This window comes from Anarrhichthys ocellatus, unplaced genomic scaffold (genome assembly GCF_004355925.1).
Source record: "Anarrhichthys ocellatus isolate YVR2014 unplaced genomic scaffold, GSC_Weel_1.0 scaffold34, whole genome shotgun sequence".
Lineage (NCBI taxonomy): Eukaryota > Metazoa > Chordata > Actinopteri > Perciformes > Anarhichadidae > Anarrhichthys > Anarrhichthys ocellatus.
In genome coordinates, this window is record NW_022280064.1 from 3267051 (window position 1) to 3290471 (window position 23421).

Genomic DNA, 23421 nt, shown 5'->3' on the forward strand with positions numbered 1-23421 from the left:
TAACGATGTGAGAATAACATGGAGTCATCTAACAGCTACAGTTAAGAGGTCATGAGCATCCACAGTGAACCTCTGAACACAGCCTGAGCTCACATCACTTTAGGTGCATTCAAATGTTATCTAATATTTTTTCAACATACTATGACTATTTTAAAACTATTGTTGACATGCTACACTGCGATTTTTTTTGACATACTATAATATGCCTTTTTTTTAATTTTTTCAACATTTACTATGACTTTAAAACTATTTTTGACATACTGCACTATGACCTTTTCATGTTTTTTGACGTATGCAGTAGAACATCATGGTATTTTTAGCACGCTACATTTGACAGACTATATATTGGGACATACTAAATCCTTTTCTGCTCAGCACTGGAACGCACAGCGAGTGTGAACGAGACAACAGTCATTTACTTTATTAGGCTTTATTTATAGAACAATGGAGTAAAAGAACAAAGAAAAACAACATGAAGAAAGACAATTAAAATGATTGCACGAGGAGCATTTTACTGCGTTTTACACATTTGCTCTTGGTTTGGAGACTGAGGCCACCTGTCCTCCTTCCCGTCTGCATCTGCATCCACATCTGCAACACACAAGACCTCTGTAAGACAATCCATCTCGCTGGACTCTCTGATGTCCATACAGCTATTAAACCCACCCTGCTCCACATGTGAGTGACTTTATGTTTCCGTGATTTATTCTAATTAATGTGCCAACAACAATAACAGTGGTGCCTTCAATCAAGTGTGTCAGTCACCCATCAGTGTCCCTTTCATTTTATCAGCTTATAACAGACGTAAACCACAAACACTCCAAACGATGCTTGCATCGAGTCAGTTCATGAAAACTGTTCACGGAACCACACCTCCTCTAACATACACTTGTCACCAAGATGTTTTACATCAACAAGAGGAGACTAGATATTTGAAACACAAGTCCCAACACCTCATGCGTCCGTTAGTAAAACCCTCAGTGGTGAATATTACAGCGGTTACCCGTCTCTGCGTCGGGTCTATCAGGAACATCGAAAACCTCTGGTGAAAACAAACAGCTCAGGTGTTTATGACGTTAAGATTACGAGACAAACAAGAAGACAGAGAGGTGAACTTTAGATGGGGCTGACCTGGGATTGTTCCGAGTTTGGAGTTATTAAAGAACTGCTTGGGGAGGGTTCTGGACAGCATCTCGGAGCTTCCTCCCGCCCCCCAGAATCTGCTCTTGGGAGAGTCGAGCAAAGAGACCTTTGGAGAGTCCAGCAGCTTCCGGGGAGAGTCCAGCAGCTTCCTGGGAGTAGCCAGAAACTTCTTGGGTGAGCTGAAGAAGTTGGAGGTGTCCGAGGTCATGGAGAGGCCCCTCTTGGTGGGGGTGCAGGGCGATGAGGGCTTGTCCACCTCGGCCTTGGTCTTCCCCTTCAGCCTGGTGGCTCTGCTCTTCCACTTGGTGATCTCTTCCTGCTGACTGGACACCAAGCTGATGTGACAGGGGGACAGATATCAGAGGACTAAAAGAAGCCGCGAATCACATCAACCACCCAAGCGGTTCCACCCTCACACAGGTTCATCTCACCTTTCCAGCTCAGTTATTTTCAGTTGAAGCTGGTTGACTTCCTGCTCCAGTTTGTTCTTCTCCAGCAGAATGCTGGTCTTGATCACTAAACCTCTGGGGTTGGTCAGTCTGGCATGAAGGTCCTCACCCTGCAGGACTGAATTCAACACGACAACACCATCATCATGACTACGCTTTTGTTTTGAAAGGCATAGCTTGTGCTGCGTTTGAAGCCGTCTTAGTTTGAAAACGGTTGCGTTTAAGTCCTGCAGACGCCCACATTCACTCCTTGATCGGGTATCAGACGCCCCATCACATGATCGTTTTTCCGGAAGAAAACAAACAAACATCAGCCTCGACTACCAGTGGTTCATTTCAAAATAGATAATGAATTACAGGCGTGGCCGACCTTGTTTCTCTCTGCTAGCAGCTGTTGTGCATTTCAATTCTGCGTTCTATGATGTTACAACTGCCTACATGTGCAGCAGCCCAGATGTTATTCGAGTGCTTTGCAGCCAGCATGCCGAGTGTGCGTGAACGCTCATGTGACAGGTGTCTTCAGGCCTGGTAACATGGAAGGTCCCTTGCTGGAATCGAACCAGGGATGTGACGTAGCGTACGCTGTGACCACTCAGGTCCAGGAAAGAGCTGATAAACCCCCTCAGTGGTTAGCAGCTACAAATACAGAATCCATCCCCTCTAATTAATACTGTTCACACTATAAAGCCAATCAAAACATTATAAAAGCACATGTTTGTTCACCCTCTTCCCTTCAATAATCATATAATGACAAACAGAAGGGATTAATTTTGTTCTCGTAATAAATTAATATTGGTGAGGTTATTATCAGATAACCACTCAGCTGCAGGCAGAATAACTACATTTCCCATAGGACACACACTGCTGACTCACATGATTCCTCTCCTTCCTGCTGTGATTTCCTCAAACTCTCCTTCAGCTTCCTCACGGACTCTTCCTTTTCCTTCAGCACTGTGCTCATCATCTGGATCCTGAGAACAGAAACCTCTGGTGAGATCGACCAGATCAAACATTTCACCGTCCGCTCACACATTTTGAAGAACGGCTGAAGTCAATACATCGGACATAAACCAGAGGGCTCTTACTCTTGTTTGTGGTTATCAGACGCTGAACTCAACTCCACCTCCATTTTGAACAGTTTACTCCGGAGTTTTTCCAGCTCAACAGCGCTGGGTGATGCATTTTTCTAAAGCAGAAAAATACAAATATCATAAATACAGCAACTGTAAAAGTATGAGACCACGCCTCAGATTGGGAGAGAGAAAAGAGGCCGCTTCTGGAGACCGAAGATGAAATGTTGAAGTGAACCTCAGACTGGCGCAGTTTGCTCTTGAGGGTTTGGATCGTCCCGTCCTTCTCATCGACTTGTGCGCGGCTGTCCTGCAGCTCCGTCTGCAGCAGCTGGGTGGCCTGTTTGTGGTTGGACAATCTGTTGCTGGCTTTGACCTGAGCCTCCTCCAGCTGCTCAATGTGTGCGCACAGAGCCTGAAAAACACAAACACGTCCGTCAACATCTGCAGGAAGGCATTTTGAGAGGAGACATTGGAGGCAGGTGCTGCGCATAGAGACGGGTTAGGGAGAGACATGTTGCTACATGATGCCACCAGTCATGAGCGCATGTAAAACAAACATGAAAAACATGCTTTAGACATACTTTGACTCTTTCTTCAGCTTGCTGGAGCTGAAGCACAAGTTGCTGGTTGTCCTTCAGCAGGGTGAGCTCCTTTTTCAGAGGAGCTCCCTCCAGCAGAGTAGAGGTCTTACTCCTCTCCTCTTGGAGGCGAGAGTCCGCCTGAGACTCCAGCAGCTTCAGCTCCTCACACAGACCGTTTTGCTCTTCCATGATGGCCTGCAGGAGTCAGGAGGATTATACGACTCTACAAAGACCAGCAACATCACTGAGATACATCCACGGAGGAGAACAAGCAGTGCACTGACTTTTTAACGCAAATACAAATAAGTACAGTGAATGAATGTTAAAGACTACCTGCAGGGTCATCTTCCTGTCCTGCTCCATCGCAGACCTGTGGTCCAGCTCTCCGCTCAGGATGCCGTCCAGCCCGCTGAAGCTGAAGGACTGGCCGGTGAAGACGGCCTTCAGCTGCCCAGTGAACCTCTCTCTGGCTCGCATCTCAGCCAACAGCTCGCTGGTGTAGGAAGCCATGTTGGCCCGGAGCTTCCCATACACGCTGGACATTTTCTAGGAAGCCCAAAGAGTCATCATAAAGGGTTTGAGTACAGTAATGTTGGAAACATAATGAGGAATAGGACACAATCACATATAATCCAGGTCATGCGTCATTGAATCCTCCTCTTAATCTGGATTACGTAATTTGCTAAACGTCTCATTTGAGTGTGCCTCGCTGTGTGGAAGTGAGTAGGATCATTCTTCCATCCCAAAGCTCACCTGCAGACAGAGCTGCCTCTTGTCCAGCAGCTCGGTCAGCCTGCCGTCCTCGTCTTTGAGCGAGCGGCGGGGTGCCTGCGCTCGGCACAGCAGCAGATCCTGCCGACGCCTCTCCTCAAAAACGGCCAAATCTTTCTTCACCAACAGCTTGAAGAGATTCCTGTAGTCCTGCGCTCGCACCTGCAGGTGCTCCTGTGGAGGCACAGAGCGGGAGGTTATCAGCTGATCAACAGAGGAAGATCATGAGATTTCAAATGGGGGGAAAACAACGGGTTGGTATTTACCGGAATGTTTCCCAGAGTCCGAGCTGTCTGCAGCTGCAGCTGACACACGGTGCTGTAGGCGTCCGTGGTGGGTTTTGGTAGAGTGCTCAGGTGACTCAGCGAACACAGCATCTTGTCCGGGGCTGTGGAGCTGTACTTGGAACAATCGTCTATGAAGGTTTGGAATCTTCCGAAGGACTCCTGCAATGATACGAGTTCAGTGGCATCAGAGATGTGTTGCACTGGTGCGGTAGAAGGTCATTGCCTTTCAGCTGCTCATAACTAAAAAGAATAAATCCTTTGGCGACGTTACCTGAAGCTGCTCAGCAGAGTCCTGCAGCCGGGACGCCGACGCCGCCTCCTCCTCCTCCTCCTTGACTCCACTGGTGCTCTGATCCAAACTGCTCAACTGCTCTCTGAGGGCTGAGATGGTCGTGTTCGCTTCGCCGAGCAACTGAAAGGAAAAATAATAATTATATACATATGGCTCTTCTCCAACTCAAGCTTCATCAATATTTGAATCTGCCTTTTCAGATGCATCTGCATGCTGACAAGACAAGAACCACCATTAGGGTGAGATTTGATCATGTTTTATTCATACGAATACCATCATCGATTCTGCTTACCGACTCCCTTATTGATTACTGATCAATTTTCTGTGTAGAAAATAACGTATAATGTCTGTCTGATAACATTTGAAAATGTCTCGGTAGAGATCATCCATCATCACTCAAAGGGTTCGCTTTGAATTTATCTGTCCTGTCAGATAACGTAGTTTACTATGTGCACATCTGACTCCGTCAATAACTCGACTACAATGGCATTCAACCATCATATCAAGCTACTGTCCAAAGTGCATCTCAGGTTTTCCTGACAAAGCTTTCTGCAGCTTATTTAAGGGAAAGTTCCAGGTCATCACAATTTGGGTTTTAATTTGTGTCCACTGTTTCCAGCCGTTACGATATCACTCTACTCCCCACAGTAACCGCTGAAGTTTGGGAATACAGCAACTTCCTGGAGTCTTGAAATCATCAAGAGGAGCCTCCAGGAGGTCACTGCACCCAGCCAGCAAACAGTCTGGTACTTAAACTCCCTAAAACCACAACGTGCCAGTGTACTGTACACTCCAGCTTTTTAGTTGTAAACTGTTAAATCGGCAACTATTTTAACAATTGATTTACCGGTTTTAGTATTTATTTTAAGCAATTTAAGCATTTTTTTCTCTGATTCCAACTTCTTAAATGTGAATATTCTCGGCTGTCTTCACTAATAACTAATACAGTGATAGTTACTGGGCTTTAGAGCCGTTTCTAAGTGGCTGTTAGCTGTAGCTTCACATGTAACTGTTGGAAAGAAAGTGAATAAGCCTGCTTTCCAAAGTATGTCAAACTATTCCTTTAAGTCTATGTCAGTGAATGAGTTGGACCCACCGTTTGTTGCAGCTTGATCTCTTGTTCATAAACATGTAAATAATACCAGGTCCTGGCAGGTGTGTTACCCCAGGAAACAGGACCAGATTTCAGAGATAGTTCCTGGGATATAGCCGCGTCTCAAGTTAAAAGATTTATCCCCGAGCTCCTACCGTCTCCATCCTGTCCTCCAGCTCTGCTCTGAGCTGCTCCTTCTCCCGTCTCAGAGCCTCCAGAGTCTCCTGCAGCTGATCTCTCTCCTCACTGAGAGACGTCACTCTTAACAGCAGGTCCTCCTTCTCCTCTGTGGAGGTCTGACCGCTGGTCTCCTTCTCAGAGAGCAGACCGTCTCTCTCTGCTTCAATGCTCTGCAGTTTCTCAGTTAGAGTCCTCATCTGTGAGGAAGGGAGCAGTTAGACGGTTCATCCCGCTCTGAAAACAAGTTTCATAGATGCACAGTCTTGTAAAATTAGGTATTAGACACTAACTTGTTGATCCAAAGAGCGTTCCTTCTCCTGAAACAGTTTGTCCAGATAAGAGTTCATCTGCTTCTGTTCACACAGCTTCTCTTGGAGTGACTTCACAAGTTCTTCTGTTGTGGAAGCCTTAAAACAAAACGTAACTTTAGCCAGTCAAATATGAAGATGCGTCATCAGGAGATCAACAGTTGTACGAGTGTTTGTCGATGAGGAATTCCTTTAGCAGAGAGCCCTACAGATAAGTTGGAGTCCCTTTTGATGGCCGGTTGCCTCACCGTATCCATGCTCTGCTGTAGATCATCTTCCAGCCGCCTCTTCTGCTCAGTCACAGTCTGCAGAGACGTGTTCAGCTGTGCGATCTGGTGAAGCAGATACGAGGCAGCTATTCATCCTCCAGATATTTTACAAATCATCCAAACACAGAGGACATTTTTAACGTCACATAGGACAGAAATGGAAGGAAAGATGTGGATTCCACAGTCAAGGGAATTTAAAGCCAATGTTACAAATGTAGCAGCAAGCAGAAAGTGAGTTAGGTGCGTTTGAAAACAAAAACTGATGAAAACAAAGGGCAACTCGTTGACACAAACCTCAGTCTGCATGGTCTCCATCCTGTCCTCCAGCTCTGCTCTGAGCTGCTTCTTCTCCTGTCTCAGAGCCTCCAGAGTCTCCTGCAGCTGATCTCTCTCCTCACTGAGAGACGTCACTCTTAACAGCAGGTCCTCCTTCTCCTCTGTGGAGGTCTGACCGCTGGCTTCCTTCTCAGAGAGCAGACCGTCTCTCTCCACTTCAACGAGCTCCAGTTTCTCAGTTAGAGTCCTCATCTGTGAGGAAGGGAGCAGTTAGAAGGAATCGTTTGAAGTGTCTCTTTGACTCCAGCTTCAGATTTAAACAGTTTATAATCCAACTATATCATAGACCAGCTCCGGTCCATGTTTACTTCCTGTCAGCTGATGTCATTCACAAACACTGCAACAGGAAATAAACTGGGACACATTTGGAATGTTTACAGCTGTGAAATAGTCCATCACAACTGCTACAGTACTGTGTGCAGCCCTACCGAGGCCATTTCATAGAGGTATTGCTAGCAGACACAAACCTCCGTCTGCATGGTCTCCATCCTGTCCTCCAGCTCTGCTCTGAGCTGCTTCTTCTCCCGTCTCAGAGCCTCCAGAGTCTCCTGCAGCTGATCTCTCTCCTCGCTGAGAGACGTCACTCTGCACAGCAGCTCCTCAGTCTCCTCGCTGTGAGTCTGAGCGTCGGCCGTCCTCTCCGACGACAGACCGTCTCTCTCCGACGACAGACCGTCTCTCTCCGCTCGAACACTCTCGAGCTCCTCAGTCAGCCTCTGAATCTGTCAGGATAGAAAGGAGACATGATTGTTATTCAAAATGAGTCTAAAAATCAGTTGATCTATTAAAGAGAGGTCCGCTAGCATTAGACAGCAGGTTCACTGTGTGTTCTTTATGTATGAGAATGTAGTCCTGCCTGATTTTGGAGCTCTTGCAGTTGGAGGTAAATCTCTGCATCACTCCCATCTCTTGATCTGCCCTCCAGCTCGGCCTTTTGACTCCTCAGCTCGTTGATCTCATCTTGTAGAATTCTGACCTTCTCCTGAGACGCCCTCAGCTCCTCCTGGTTCTCGATCATCTGAAAGAGATTCACCACGATGTGAGTGAACGGGGGAAGATCTCCTCCGTGCAAAGTCACCAAAAAAAGAAGTGTGCAATAACAGAGGACTTGACTGAGCTGCACAGAGCCCTGACCCCAATGTCCACAGTTCTGAAATCACATGTTCAACTATCGCATGTGGCTGGAACAGTTTTGTCCATAAAGCTAAAAATCTGAACTGTAAATTACGTTGAATGCTTAATTAGAACGATTTAGGGAATAAAGAACTCACCAGTTCTACGTTTTCTTGCAGGTCAGACTTCAACTGGCTCACCTCCTCCTGAGTTTTCTCCAGACGCTCCTCTAGCTGTTGGATCTGAAGCACAATTAAAGTTTTCAGTATTACTCAAAGTGTCTTTATCGAGTAACGCATGTAGTTTGTAGCTCAGTGCAGCGAGTTGTTTCTTGCTTTCTTCAAGAGTTTCTGTTCAGTGTTCGGGGACAAATTCCCAACGAAGTAAAATGGAACTTAAGACGCGAGGACGTGATGTCCCTGCGGTGTGAGAATAAGTGAGTGACGTGATCAAACCTGCAGAGCAGAGCAGTCGTCCTGCTCGTCCTTCAGCGACTGAGGCTCAGAGCTGAGCTGCTGCAGCTGTAACTCACACTGCATCTGAACAACAGAGACAGAACAATATGTCCACCGTTAGGACTTTCTGTGAATATAGCAGTCTTCTCCCACAGATTGAATACATATTTCTACTATATACACAGACTGTTTACATGCATGCACACAAATAGAGATAAATCAGATTAAAACAATAGTTTGATTTAACTACACAGGGCTGTTCACAAGAGCAGAATTCTTATCAAAATCAGATTTTCTGAGACATTTGAGTTTGAGTATACTCTTTATGAACAATTTAGACGATGTGCATGTTAGTCTTCAGCCTGTAAACACATGTAAATACCAGGTCCTGGCAGGTGTGTTACCCCAGGAACCAGGACCAGATTTCAGAGATAGTTCCTGGGATATAAGTCTCAAGTTAAAAGATTTATCCCCGAGCTCTTACCGTCTCCATCCTGTCCTCCAGCTCTGCTCTGAGCTGCTTCTTCTCCTGTCTCAGAGCCTCCAGAGTCTCCAGCAGCTGATCTCTCTCCTCGCTGAGAGACGTCACTCTGCACAGCAGCTCCTCCATCTCCTCTGTGGAGGTCTGACCGCTGGTCTCCTTCTCAGACAGGGCATCCCTTTCTGCTCGCGCACTCTCAAGCTGCTCGGTCAGAGTCTTGGTCTGTTGAAACAAGATGTCCAACTTGCAGTCACAACACCGACAATGAATGATCAGTTTAAAACAATATAGATAGTCTTTGTCAACATGTAAAATCACCTGTTGATCCAAGTCAGACTCCTTCTGCTCACAGAGTGTCATGTGATCGGAGTAAAGTTGCTTCTGCTCTTGGAGCTCCTCTTGAAGAGATTGAATATGACACAGAGTCTCTGCAACCTACAAATAAGAGAACACTCTGTAATTCAAAATAACATCAAAGGGGATCCAGTGCTTCTGAGAAGGAAGACTAAACATGCAGCTTAAGTGAAACATGATACAAGGAGCAGACCTGTTGTTCTAGCTGAGCTGGCCTCTCTGGGCTTCGTGTCTCCAGGTCCACGTTCCTCTGATTCTGCTCTTGCAGCTGCTGTTGAAGTGAATGTAGAAGATCTCGAGTCTCTGTAGCCTGAAAACAGAAAGAACATTTCATCCATACAAGAGCAAATGTATAAAACTCTGAGCAAAATCTCTTTCACATAACTGGCAGCGTGATCGCACTTAAATTCCAAAATGTTCAATCTCAGTTTGACAAACGATCAGCTTCCCCTCACCGTCTCCGTCTCACGCTGCAGATCAACTTCCAACTGGCTCTTCTGCTCGGTGACGGCCTGGAAAGTCGCCTGTAGTTCCTTTATCTGGGGAGGGAAATGCCCACATTCCAGAACTAAAGTATTTCAACCAGAGAACCTGAGTTTTGTTAATCTATACCTTTCCCACAAAGAGACCAAAACCAACAAACAAGACTGAAATAACTCAACTGCCGTTACCTCTTGCTGAAGATGGGTTACATTCTCATCCTGTGGTTGCAGTTCTGAGGTCACCATGTCTGGCTGGTTAAACCCACTTTGGGCGAGTGCGACCTGTGACAGTAAAAACAATGTTTTTCTTATTTTCTTTCTAGGCAGAATATAAAAAAATCAAATTAACAAATACCAATATTAACATACCGTCTCCATCCTGTTCTCCAGCTCTGCTCTGAGCTGCTTCTTCTCCCGTCTCAGAGCCTCCAGAGTCTCCTGCAGCTGATCTCTCTCCTCGCTGAGAGACATCACTCTGCACAGCAGCTCCTCAGTCTCCTCGCTGCGAGTCTGAGCGTCGGCCGTCCTCTCCGACGACAGACCGTCTCTCTCCGCTCGAACACTCTCGAGCTCCTCAGTCAGCCTCTGAATCTGTCAGGACAGAATGGAGACTTGAAAATGAGTCTAAAAATCAGTTGCTCTGTTGAAGAGAGGTCCGCTAGCATTAGACAGCAGGTTCACTGTGTGTTCTTTATGTATGAGAATGTAGTCCTGCCTGATTTTGGAGCTCTTGCAGTTGGAGGTAAATCTCTGCATCACTCCCATCTCTTGATCTGCCCTCCAGCTCGGCCTTTTGACTCCTCAGCTCGTTGATCTCATCTTGTAGAATTCTGACCTTCTCCTGAGACGCCCTCAGCTCCTCCTGGTTCTCGATCATCTGAAAGAGATTCACCACCACGTGAGTGAATGAGGGAAGATCTCCTATGTGCAAAGTTACTAAAAGTGTGTGCAATAACAGGGTAAGCAGACTCCCATTAAGAAGCAGGGAAGTCGTGTGCCATCTCATTACTAGAGCTGCAACAATAAGTCGATTAATTGATCACAAGAACAGAAAGGTCTTTAAACGAGAGTGGGTTGAACCGGAAAATCTACACTATTAGCAAGTACTGAATAAAGTATTCTGTATCGTTACTAGTATAGCATTTTACTGATATTAAAATGAATTATTTAAAAACCTAAGTAAGCACAGAAGTATTGTAGTAATATTGTTTTCCAGATGCATTAAGAGAACTCTTACCAGTGTTTTCAGCTCCTCCATCCGTGCCCTCATCTCATCGGGTGAATCCTCCCGTTTGGTCTCCAGCTGTTTGATCTGCTCCTTCCGTTGTCGATTCTTCTCCAGGGCCGTCCTCAGCGCCTCCTGATTCTCAATCATCTGTTTGGTAAAATAAAGAAGTATATACATATAATTTATTTTTAGCTACGACATCTAGAGACAAAAACACACAGCAGAGGCCCAACACAGCTGGTGATTTAAAATGATTGCATTTTTAAATCCTGGACTCACCATCTCCACGTTTTCCCGCATGTCTGTCTGCAGCTGGTCTCTCTCTGCAGTGAGCGCTGTGACTGTAGAGAGCAGCTTCTCCGTCTCCTCTGCAGAGCTCCTCTGCTCAGACAGGAGAGCGTCCTGCTCCTCTCGCACACGCTGAAGCTCCTGTGACAGACTCAGCAGCTGTTGGATTAGATTTCCAACGAACAGTCAGTACATTGACAATGAAGGATTAGTTTAGATTTATTTAAAAACACTGCTTAACTACAGTTTGACTCACATGTTCCCTTGATTCAGACTCCTTCTGCTCAGCGAGGTTCACCAGATCAGAGTTCTTTCCCCTCTGCTCTTGGAGCTCGTCTTGAAGAGATTGTAGAAGAAGTTGTGTCTCTGCAGCCTAAAAATAATGGAAAATATTGCAAATCAAAAAAACCAATAAAGTTGTTTTGAAGAGGGACACTTTAGAAAAACTCAAAGTAACAGCTGGGGAAGAGTTGACATTGAGCAAGCGCTGTGAACTACAAAGGATGGGAACAACTCAATGCATTAACCCACCATCTCCTCGTTCTCCTGAAGGTCCCTCGTGAGCTGGTCTCTCTCTGCAGTGAGCGCTGTGACTGTAGAGAGCAGCTTCTCCGTCTCCTCTGCAGAGCTCCTCTGCTCAGACAGGAGAGCGTCCTGCTCCTCTCGCACACGCTGAAGCTCTTCAGTCAGCTCATTCAGCTAGACGTATCCAAATAAATAAAACCTTCAGGTTACGTTCAGGGTATCACTACTTAAATCGTTCTACACGTTTCAATGCTTGAACAAACACTATAAACAGAGAAAAGACGACAGCAAAAGGTCTCCGACTCGACAAGGACTGCCGCCATGTCCGAGTCTTCGAGTAATCCAACAATCAGGTCGTATCTAATTTAAGAAATCCTTCATCAGCTGCTGCATCGCCTTCAGTTTTTCTTCCAGTGACGCTCTGTGTCGCTCACTCAAAAGACTTTGTGGTGGGATCGGGACGTCCCGATCAAATGTTCAGTCCCCTATCCAATTCCTTTACTATTGTAGTCCAATCTGATAATTTTAAAAATGAGCTGGAAAGTTTAAGTGGAAGAATGCGACTCGTGAAGTTGATGTGAAACAGAAATGTTTCAGATGCCCCATCTCAACCAGACACTGTCCTCAGAGGATGTTTGGAGGACTCACCTGCTTCGTCAAATGGTCCACCTTCTCTGGAAGAGTCTGGAGCGAGGCGAGCTCCTCCAGCTGAGCTCTGAGGGCTCCTTCTGCCTCATGAGACGCAGTCAGCTCTCGGTTCAGCTGGGCCACGGTTCTCTCCAGCTCCATGCTGTCTATCAGATCTGGAGACAGAGAACACCATACATTAATGTCTTCTCTAATGGACCTCGTTTGCAAGACTCCCGGACTTTAAAACGTACTTTTTGGGACTTTTCCGTCGAGCAGACTGGTGAGCTTCGTGTTCTCGTTGAATGCCACGTTCAGCTCTTTTTCGAGATCGCTCTGCATCGCTCTGAAGCGCGACTTCTCTTTCTCCAGCTGAAAGCGCAGGCTGTTCACCTCAGCCTCCATCTTCGAGGAGCTGGCGCTCAGAGTCACCTGGAGGAGGGGATCACGACGAGAAACTTGAGATTAGTATTACAAATGAGTAAAGACGATGGACACCTAGACAAAATGGCAGACCATGTACTAAACATGCGTCACTATCTCACGGATTACAAACTATCTAAGTCACCGTTTGCTGGTCAAACTTTCAACATTGGTGTGAGAGCTGTCAATAAAAAGTCAAGGACTGCCTGAGAAGCAGATTTGTGTGATAGAACAAATGTGATTTTAGTAGAATTCAGCAGCTATTGAATTTACCCGACCTGTGTTTTAAGAAACAGAAGATTTTCAGACTTCATAATTGTGTTGTGTGTTAATCCTGCTCACATTCATCTCCTCCACAGCGATGTTTTTGCTGCGCAGGTGGGCCCATTCCTTCTTCGTGTCTCTGCTGAGCCCCTCGGCATCATCCAGAGAGCGGCGGAGCGTCGCCACCTCCTGCACCAAGTCCTTACCGCTCTGCAGGGAGGCAACACGACACAGTCAGCCCGCTTAACTATTCAATCACCTCAACTGCTTTAGGCTCTTACTTTATTCTGAATGATCAAACTTGCTTCGGCAACACTGAACTATGCCAATGAAACTATTTTGAATATAAGTGACAGGAAATGAATCAGTTTGTAAAGTAATCCATTCAGAATTCAGTCATTTTCCAGCAAACAAAAAGATTTAGGTGATGTCATTTGAAACCAGATACAGCTCACTAAAGTCTAGCAGCACACACAACCTGCCTGAGGCCCATCTCACTTTATGGACTGGCTTTATGTTTAAAAAGGTAATAAGAAAACAATTAAAGAACACATACCATACTCTGAAGTTCCTCTGCAAATACTGTTTTCTTCTGCAGCTTTTCAGACAGAGTTTCTAGTTTGTTCTTGAAAACACAAACATGTGAAGAGTATTTAACAAAACTGCTCCAATCTTAAGGTCTGACTTGTAATTATATGAATATTAAACATCTTACATTTGTAAATCAACCACTTCTTCCTCAATATCTTAACATGAACTCAATATTCTGAAGGGATTCTTACCTGAAGCTCCAGGCATTGGAGTTCAGAGGATTCGACGGTCCTCTTCAGTTCAGAGATTTCGTTTTGCAACTCATTCTGTAAGATCGCACAAACCAAATGAACAGAGTGTAAATAAAACCCAGTAGACCCAACGCTACTGTCCTCTAATCTAAAGCACTTTAAGTGGCGTCTTAATGGAATCAGATTAATTACCTCGTGCTCTTTGCTGAACTCCTCCTCCAGAGATTTGAACTCGTCCATCTCTCTTTTCTCCTCCATCTCCGTTAACAGAGCAGCTTTCTCTTTCTCCAGACGCTCCGTCTGCTCGATGAACATCCCGAGCTCCTGCTTCAGATAGTTTCTCTCAGCCGCCACCATGTCCTGTAAAAATACAATTCAATATATTTAAGCATTGAAATTGCATTCTTCTAATGCTCTTTGTTTTCACCACTCGTAGCTTGAATAAATACGGATCCTGTTGTTGGAAAAGTAACGGCTCAATTCAACCTCATAGCTTCTATACCCACTGATGTTTTTAGCAGCTTGTTGCACTAGAGTCTCTGTACATCGTGTTCTCCCTAAATACAAATAAACAAATCATCCATGTGGAGAAGTTATAAAGCTTTTGTTGCTGTGCATTGAGCAACAAATATATGAAATGATTCAGAACTCTCGTCGTTTGAAAGCCAGATTAACTTGAAATGAATACCTTGTAAGGGAAACAGAACCTTTGAGTCAAATCTGAAAGTAACATTATAAACATACATACATACATACAGGAGAGAACACGGTTACAGCTTGTTTTGCTGAGTTGTGGGATGAGTTAAAGTCACAGCCAAGGCGCTCCATTACACATTACCTTCTCTTTAGCCAGAGTCTCACACAGCTGGATGGTCTCTGCAAACTCTTTCCTCATCTGGAAAACAAAGTATGAAGATTAGTACTGAAACCAGCTCACACAACCGAGCCAAATGAACAGCATGCAGAAGGTGCTCCTCTCTAGTGTACTTGAGGATTTCTCCTCAGCACACCTGTTCATCAGTTTCACTCCGAGTGTGGCTCTGTTCTTCCAGCCGTCTCTCCAGGTCTGCCACTCTGAACTCCAACATCTCCGCCTTTTCATTGGCCTCCCGTCTCTGCTGTACCTCTGTCTGCAGCTGCAGGAGCAGCTCGGCCATCTTCGGTTCCGCCGTCTGCATCTCCTCCAGGGCCTCCTGTTGCTGCTGGTTCTCCGTTTGCAGCTGAAGCTGCAGCTCAACCTCGGCCGCCCTCAGCTCTGCCGTTTGCATTTTCTCCAGGGCCTCCTGTTTCTGGTGGGCCTCAGTCTGCAGCTGCAGCTCCAGCTCGGCCACTCTGCCATCTAAAGCGTCTACCTTTGACATGGCCTCCTCTTTATGTTGACTCTCCATTTCCAGCTGTAGCTCCAGGTGGGACACTTTCCCTGAAAGCTTGTGGATACGGTCTGGAGACGAAAAGTCTTTGGGGCTGGAAAAAAAGAGAAAACATACGGATGACTAACGTGCGACTACCTACAGACAATCAAACACCAGGGTTTTGTTCCACATACAGCAGCCGTAGTATACAGTACAAATATACAGTAAAGAATGTATTGTTGTAGGATGTACGACAGCGAGCGACGCAGAGCGAACTGTACCCAGCATGCCGTTCAACCGCGTAAAAGTGAATATTGTAGCGAGCGACGGAGTATTTAAATAGTTAAAGTAGCTCTCTTTCAAGTGAAAACTCCTATAACTGTCAGTATAACAGACACTCACCTGTCTCCAAAGCTTCGGACAGTCACAGAGCTCTGACTCATGTCCATGTCATCTGAAGGCTCATCGGGAATCTCCCAGTGAGAGTCAAAGTCCTCATCCTCTGTTGAAACACACCATGTATGCATTTAACTCATCAGCGTGCAGAAATGGGAATTATTAAGTGAACTTGTTATTTGCACGGTGCATATATTCTATGTGCTCCTCCTTACCTTCACACAGATCCGTCAGACAGGAGCGGCCTGCTTTTCTCTGATGAGTGAAAGACTCTGCAAAGCTGAGGTCAGATGGACCTTCATCACATGCAGACGGAGGGGCAAGTCTGAGCATCTTTCCTCCCCACGTTACCCTGCGTTTTGGCCTCTAAAAAAAACAGAAAGAGAGTCATTACAGCTATGATAATCAAGAGAAAGCTGTGCTCTAACTACAGCGTTATTTTGGCTCATATTCACCTTTCGAACAGGAACCAAGTTGGAGCTGGTGACCAGCAGTTTGGTCAGGTTTCTGATCCTGTCCTCTTGTTCTCTCTGGAGCTGATCCTTTTCTTGGAGCAGCTGGGAGAGAACCTTCTTCTCCGTCGCTGTGGTCTGAGTGTCTGAAGAGACCTGTAGGGAGGTCACACACACACACACACACACACACGCACACACGGGAAGTGCTGTTATAATGGGACTTGAAGAGATTGGCACATGGCTGAAGGAAAAAAAGAAGACACTTGCCTCGTGAAGTCGTCGCTTGAGGTCTACAATTTCGTTGCGATACCTTTTGAGCAGAGCCCCGTCATCAGACACCTCCGTCACATGAGGGTCGTTCTTCATTTTCTTTGCAGTGCTGGCAAACTAATACAAAGAAAGACTTTGTGAATCATCATCTTTTAAAGTCTGGTATGGCTGCACTTTATGGACGGGCAACATCTAACTGCAAACCTTGCAGAAATGTACAGGGGAACGGAGCTAACCCTATAAATATAATATAAACAATATGATTGTATAACAAAATATGGAATGTATATATTAAATGTGCATATTTCACAAACCTGCAGAGTGCTGAGCGTCTCATCCAGAGCGACCGGAGTGATGGTGCAGATGATGACTGTTTTAGCGTTTCCACCCAAGGAGTTCTGCAGGATGCGGGTCAGCTTACTGTCTCTGTAGCTGGTGAAACCCCTGAAGAGAGACAATGGTTTTAGCAAATGTCAGCGAATTGATGTTCAACCAGGCGTCAACCTCCAGTTCTGGAAAGTGAAGCCTTAAAGCTGCATTCTCTCTACTGACCACCAGGGGGCGCCTCCTCTGGTTGTATAGAAGTCTATGAGAAAATGACTCTACTTCTCTCTTGATTTATTACCTCAGTAAACATTGTAAACATGAGTTTATGGTCTCAATCTCTAGTTTCAAGTCTTCTTCAATACAGCATGATGTTCATTTAGTACATTATGGTCCATTTAGAGTCAAACAGACCATAAAGCAGGGGATGCTTTAGGGCGGGGCTACGTCACTCCTCCACAGTCCAAATATTTTTCTCTGATCCAATAAGAGTCTGAAGAAATTTCAGATTGACGAGGGAGACCACTTACAGCTCTGAGGAGTATATTAAATGAATAGTTCATGTGTGGAAATACTTTCATTCACTTTCTTTCTGGGAGTAAGATGACAAGATCAACATGAATGTCATGTCTGTGGGATAAATGCAGAGCATTGCAACACTGATGAATCAGAAGATGAAAATATGTGGTACACAGTACAACTCAGACAGTTATTGGAGGATACATTATTAATAGTTCTGTTCAGACAAGCAGATACGTCTTTGCAAGTATGTCGTTTACTTACTTCTGGCTTTCATCAGTCAGTTTCTTGATCACTTGGCCGAGCGTGAACAGGCTGCGATTGATATTGCAACCTTCTTTGAAACGTGTGCCTAGGACATCAGAACAGACGGGTTACTGTAACGTATAGACTGTAGTGTGCGATCAGTAAACTAACATGAATCCATGTGTCCATGAACTCCATCTTACCTTCAGCTCCGGTTTGACTTGCTCTCTCAGATCCAGCCAGATCAACTAAGTTCTAGAAGATCAAGCAAACGAACTGGTGAACAAATAATAATAACACAAACAATAAAGCAAGCCAATAAAAAAAAAAGAAAAGAGCTAGCGTACCAAATGAGACACAATAATGGCTCCATCAGCATTTTCACCCGATGCAGAGTCGCTTTCTCTGCTTTCCAGGATCTAAGAAGAACCAAATCATGAAAAACACAGATTTCCCAGAATCCTACATGTTACTTACTACGCGTTGTGGCGTTGCTTACCATTCGGAAAATGGTGTGCGAGCGGCTGCTCCGCTCGTTCATTTTAGTCTTTCCATAGTGGCGGTTCTCTGCGGGGGCAGACGGTGCAGAGAACACATTGGTTGTTACACACAGTCTGCAGTGTAAATGCTGTAGGGATCAGTCTCATGTTCAGTGATCTCAGATCTTACTTTCTCCTTTCCGAATCCAGGCCAGAGCTTGTCCAGGATTCGTAACCAGCTCCTCAGTCAGGTCAGCCACGTAGATGTTTTTCTGCATGTTTTTCAAGACACAAACACAATAAATCACATCGCTCTGCTCTGCTCTCGTCTACAAATGTCTTTGTGTTGAGATTATTTAGACTCTAAGCTCTAAAAACACTGGATCCTACACTTCCCATAGTAACTCGGTTATAATTCTCCAAAAGCCCAAGCTGAGATGACATGATGGATGACTATTGAGTATAAAGTCGTCCTTTTAGAAATGAATGAGTCAGCTTCTATTTTATGATTTTACTCTCGAATACTTTTATTGTCTTCAGAGCTTTAGCTGTTAATTTCAATAAGTGTTTGTTTGCCGTTTTTCTTTTACAGCGTTGTAAAGCACTCTTTTGCAGTTTTGACAAATGCTTCATGAAACATTAGTTTGGATCAACGTCATCTTTAAACCCTCAGGGTTGGGTTCTGGCAACTAGTTCCAGTTGAGATCCGCTTCTGGTTTGGGAACACATCCAGAATCGGTAAAACCTCAACGCTAACCTGTAAAATACACAGCTGCATTCAAAACCATTCAGGTAGCTGCTTCGAATTCTTAACCAGCACCGACCTGATAGGCGGAAGATGGTGAACAAATGGTGATTACAGATCTGAAGTCAATGATTGAAGATGAGTTACTTGCTAATGTTAAAAACTAGACCTGAAAAGATTCTATGAGGAATTGAGATTTGATAACTTGTAAATAGGCCACTTACATTGATTCCCTCTCTGACTTCCAGAGGTTTTCTCTTCCAGCTGTCAACGAGCAGATCACTCACAGTTTCATTGTAGATTTCCATGTAAGAAACCCTCAGAAGGAACTCCTTCTTTGAACACTTTTGGGCAAAAGAAATGTTCTTTGGTTAAAAAAAAACAAAAAAAAACTGTGATTACACAAAATCAACTGTGGCGTGTTTCAAACCTGATTCAATCCTTACATTTTTAATGGTGTGGAAGACATCTTCCACAGCCAGAGGGATCACTCCATGAATACGATTGCTCCCCATCATGGTGAAAGTCTTCCCTGAAGCAGTCTGCCCGTAAGCGAATATAGTTCCTGTGGATCAAACGCACAATAAATACACAAAATAAACACCAGCTACAGTGAGTTAATGCAGTAACGCATTACCAGCAGACAGGTCTCACTGTATTCCGTTTCTATCACATACCATTGTACCCCTGGACAGAGGAAACAACCAGAGGCTTTGCAATGCTCTGGTACAGCTGATTGGTTGTTTCTTCTGCGATGAAAACTCGGTCTGTGAACAACAGAGCAGGAAAGTGAATGTACAGCAGATATCTGTTATGCATGTGCAAAATTTCTCAAAAGGAGCCACAAAATCCAGGAAACACATCTCTTAATCCTGTACATGCTGCAAAACGTACCGAAGACAAAGCTCTTAGTGGAATTCCCATCATCGATCTGATGAATGGATTTCTTGTCAGCCTTCCAAAACACCTGGACAGACTCCGCGTTCTCCGACGCAGCGCTTTCTTCCCTGTAGCAACATAGTCGGGTGACAAAGTTTACTGTTGCTCTGTGAGAATTCAGTTGTGGCTGAATTTCTTAAACACCCCCGATGATTTTATGAGGTTTGGAAGCTCAGCAGAAACTAAATGTTTGGAGGAGAAATCAAGCATCTCGTTGGTATAGATCTAAATCCATATCAATAATATCACAGATTAGAGTCTTGATTCTCAGATTCATTTTGATACGAGAGTGGCAATAAAGGCACATTATATTAGAAGACAAAACCTTTATTGTTAATTATGCGACACATAACCCATGAGTACATCAGCACACAAGGAATATATTCCGATGTACATTTGCAAAGACAAAGCATTTATTCCTCATCTCTGACATTTGTTTATCTTGTAAGAACAAAGCATTTGTTATGGCTGTCAAGATGCTATGAAAAGCAGAAGAAAATATTCCCAAAAAAAGTTTCACATGTAGTTAAAATAAGTGCAAAAATGTTTCAGTCGATCTGCCACTAAAGGGGGAATTTGGGATGGTCTCGAGACCCTCCCAGTGGATGGGACAATCCAAAACAGGTCGAGGTGTAACATGAATTATTTGCTTAAAGGAGTAACTTAGACCGTGTTGTCTTTGAACACACATATTACTGCAGGGGAGAAGTTACAGACAGAGTTCAGTGGGTCCATTAGAACAATACAACAGTCATAACTTAAGCTAGATGTTCAGTAACGTTACGTTACTTCCGTTGTGACTATTAGGACACTGTTAAAAGCTAACGTTACGTTATGGCATTCATTAATTGGTCCTTAACGTCGGAAATTAAGTGAGCGACCAAGTCCTAAGGTTGGTAACAGTTAGTTAGCATTAGCATTAACGCTGGGTAACTTAGCGTTAGCTCCTAACTAACGTTAGCTAACTAAGAACTTATACTCTGATGGCACAAAACTTACCTCTCAATAAGCGGACGGACTCGAACACAGACTTTAACTGCCGACTCTTCCGTCATTTTTATGTTTTGATAGTCCCCCACCAAACGCGTAAAATCCTAATACATATTTCAAAATTGAAATCCAACTGCCCTGGGCACACTCGTCGTGTTATTTGTTCTTCTTCGCTGTTTAAAATTGTCCCGCTTTCTTTTGATTGGTAGACGTCATCAGGTGGACGGATCCATATATGGTTGTGTAAAAAAAATAAAAGTTACGTTCTAGCTACATTTTTTTTAAATATCTTCTAATCAAATATTAGGCGATGTATGAGTGAGTAGATCTGAAATCTAAAATTATTTTTTTAATTCAATTTTCTTTACAGAAAAACCAAGTGACATGGTAGCGACCGACGAGTGACGCGTTAGCTAGCGACTGTATTGTTGGGCGTCATCAAACCGCGTCTAGTGAAGTGTGGAAAACACATGAGAAAGCGGTGGTGGTCGTAGTAGTTCAGTAGAAGTTAAACGTTTACAGTACTTTAAAGAATCAGAGCTGTTAACGAATCTCGGCGACGTTAGTTGATATTCAGGCTTAATCATTTCTAAATGCGGAATAGCTGACAAGTATACAAAAACCTTCTTGGAGTGTATTATCTTGCTTTTGAAATGTCTCTTTTTCTTGTAAACAGGTAAAGTTACTGTTATTTTCTGCACTCGCTTCCATAGTTTGTCCTTTTGTCACATAGCTACATGATTTTAGAGTTATATAGATGTGCGTAGCTTCTGAGATAATAAGTAGAGTTAGTTTTCACATCATATAGCAAAAGTAATAAGCAATACATTTGTCTTTAACAGGTACAAATATCAGAAACCTGTCACATAGAATATACATATGATATGTCATACATGGTAGAACTGTCTAATACTGAGAACTTATTATCTGCTTGGTATTATTAGCTTGTATCGGCTAAGGTATAACAAAAAGCATGTAAATAACAGACACTAATCTATTATTTTGTTAAAATACCCAAAATAAGTATTAATTACTGAAATGAGTTGTGCTTTATTATATTTGGGCACACACAACAGATCAGCAACATTTTATTTTTAATAACATTTCCTTTAACACGTTTTTGACAAAAGTGTAGCTAGAATCGTATAATTCTACGGTCTGCCGTGTTGTTGCTTATGCTGAAGAAGTGGACTGAACAATCTGTAACATATTACATTCTGTCGTGTTTCTCACAGGTACCTTGGAGAGGAGGAAAGTGAGAGTGTCTCAAAGGAGTCCCGGTCTCAGGCGTTACTGGCTAAACTGCAGCAGAAGGCAAAAGAGAAGCAGAAACAGAGTAGGACAGAACGTCCGCCTAAAGAACGGACGGAACAACAAGATGTGAAAAAGAAAAGAAAAGCTGACAAGAACAGCGGTCAAGAGCCTCAACTGCACAAAAAGAGGAAATCAGAAGATGCGGACTCTGATAATCCCGATGAGCCTGTCGAAGAGGCAAAGAAGAACGAGAAACAGAAGAAAAAGAAGAAAAAGGTTCAGTCAGGTGTGTATAAACTCACACTGGGTAATCTATTCATATCACATCATTCACATGATCGATGTTATGATATGATGACATTCCTTCACTGTTATATTGTGCCTTTTAAAGAGCCCGACCGACACATTGTTATGACCAATATTATCAGCCGATTTTAGGTCAGTGCAGATAATTGAGTGCCATAATGTTTAATTATTTTAGATGCTACATTTATAAGCCCAGCGTGGTATTTCACTTGCTGAGCCCTGCACTGCAGAAGTTCTGTTACGGCCGGTTGCAAATTGTAATGTTGCTTCTGTAATACACGTACGACATGCAGAACAAAAATATGCCCTCAGATGATTCAGTTTGTCTGTCTTTGGGATTTTAGGCATTTCAGTTAAAGATCTGCCAGAAACTCCTGTGACAGGAAGAGACGGACAGGAGGACTCAGGAGGAGGAGAAGAGGAGACGGAGACAGAAAACGTGACACTAAAAGAAACCACAGAGAAGACTTCTGCTCCAACTGGATTCACGGTTCTGGGAGGATTCGAGAACAAACCTGTCCAAAAGGTACAGTCATTCGTTTGGTGGAGCTTAAAGGCTCTCCGATAGCATTAGCATTAAACCTCCGGAGTTTTAGTGTGTGTGTTCTTCTTTTCTCAGGTACACAGAGTTCTGCCTCAGTGGCTCGCTCAGCCTGATGTGATTCACAGAGACATTAAAAGCAACCTGGTCCCCATCTCTGACCTCCCGGGACTTTCTGCTCTGCTCGTGAAAAAACTGCAAAATAATGGAATTCAGCAGCTTTTCCCAGGTGATGACACTCGGCTGTATTTCCTTACATTCAGCAGCAAGTTTCTGAAGTTTCTTAGTGATCCAGAACCGGCCTGTACATTTTCATTTAATGTTGATGTTAGTTCAAATATGTCTGATGTGTTCCATTAGTGTTATTTGCTTTATTAGTTTGTGATAATAAATCAGATATCCATCTCTGGAGCTGAAAAGTTCACTGTGAAGGGATGTTGTGATTTGAAAAGTCTGGTGTATTGGTGACTACATCCACTTCTATTATGCAGTCTGTGTGTACAGTATATACCTGAGGAACAAAGTTCTGAAGAATATTGTCCCCTTTTCACCTTTTCACAGTGCAAGCAGAGGTCATCCCGGCCATCTTGGAGAGCGCACAGCAGGGGCTGCTGATTGGACGAGGCGGCTACAAGCCCAGAGATATATGTGTGTCTGCACCGACGGGCAGTGGCAAGACTCTCTCATTTGTCATACCTGTCGTACAGGTGAGCTTCCCTCAAAAAACCTTTAAGCAATGGGTTTGTGCGTGTGTGAGAGAGAGAGAGAGAGAGAGAGAGAGAGAGAGAGAGAGAGAGAGAG

At 44.2% G+C, this 23421-nt stretch overlaps 2 protein-coding genes across 5 annotated transcripts in view; one reads left to right on the forward strand and one right to left on the reverse strand.

Annotated features, from left to right (window-relative positions):
• Positions 1 to 431: 431 nt before the first annotated feature.
• Positions 432 to 20657, reverse strand: cenpe (centromere protein E). 3 transcript variants are annotated; one of them, XM_031866039.1, is made up of 54 exons: positions 20529 to 20657; positions 19485 to 19597; positions 19268 to 19357; positions 19037 to 19155; positions 18815 to 18934; positions 18036 to 18117; positions 17866 to 17933; positions 17714 to 17785; positions 17570 to 17621; positions 17385 to 17472; positions 16592 to 16721; positions 16275 to 16394; positions 16008 to 16160; positions 15768 to 15918; positions 15559 to 15658; positions 14815 to 15268; positions 14643 to 14699; positions 13997 to 14164; positions 13805 to 13879; positions 13579 to 13647; positions 13101 to 13232; positions 12590 to 12767; positions 12357 to 12511; positions 11715 to 11882; positions 11440 to 11556; positions 11175 to 11342; positions 10905 to 11042; positions 10383 to 10544; positions 10037 to 10258; positions 9857 to 9949; positions 9641 to 9724; positions 9379 to 9495; positions 9150 to 9266; positions 8835 to 9053; positions 8351 to 8434; positions 8054 to 8137; positions 7639 to 7800; positions 7250 to 7504; positions 6741 to 6974; positions 6426 to 6509; positions 6160 to 6276; positions 5845 to 6066; positions 4576 to 4716; positions 4284 to 4463; positions 4000 to 4191; positions 3580 to 3792; positions 3247 to 3441; positions 2901 to 3077; positions 2678 to 2778; positions 2466 to 2563; positions 1575 to 1710; positions 1132 to 1478; positions 1004 to 1042; positions 432 to 591 (listed from the first exon to the last, which is right to left on the reverse strand). In XM_031866039.1, the coding sequence occupies exons 1-54, from the start codon at positions 20582 to 20584 to the stop codon at positions 512 to 514; spliced, it is 7548 nt and encodes a 2515-aa protein (XP_031721899.1). In that variant the 5' UTR covers positions 20585 to 20657; the 3' UTR covers positions 432 to 511. The 3 variants fall into 3 exon arrangements, with proteins under 3 accessions (XP_031721899.1, XP_031721900.1, XP_031721901.1); XM_031866040.1 differs by lacking the exon at positions 1004 to 1042; XM_031866041.1 differs by lacking the exons at positions 5845 to 6066; positions 6160 to 6276; positions 6426 to 6509; ... (3 more) ...; positions 8054 to 8137; positions 8351 to 8434.
• Positions 20658 to 20996: 339 nt separating this feature from the next.
• ddx51 (DEAD (Asp-Glu-Ala-Asp) box polypeptide 51) overlaps positions 20997 to 23421 on the forward strand; it is a 6754-nt gene continuing 4329 nt past the window's right edge. For both annotated transcript variants that reach the window (XM_031866043.1, XM_031866042.1), the window contains exons 1-5: positions 20997 to 21195; positions 21755 to 22059; positions 22424 to 22605; positions 22699 to 22849; positions 23182 to 23327. In XM_031866043.1, coding sequence (XP_031721903.1) covers positions 21173 to 21195; positions 21755 to 22059; positions 22424 to 22605; positions 22699 to 22849; positions 23182 to 23327 — 807 coding nt within the window. In that variant the 5' untranslated portion in view covers positions 20997 to 21172. The remainder of the gene's footprint in view (positions 21196 to 21754; positions 22060 to 22423; positions 22606 to 22698; positions 22850 to 23181; positions 23328 to 23421) is intronic.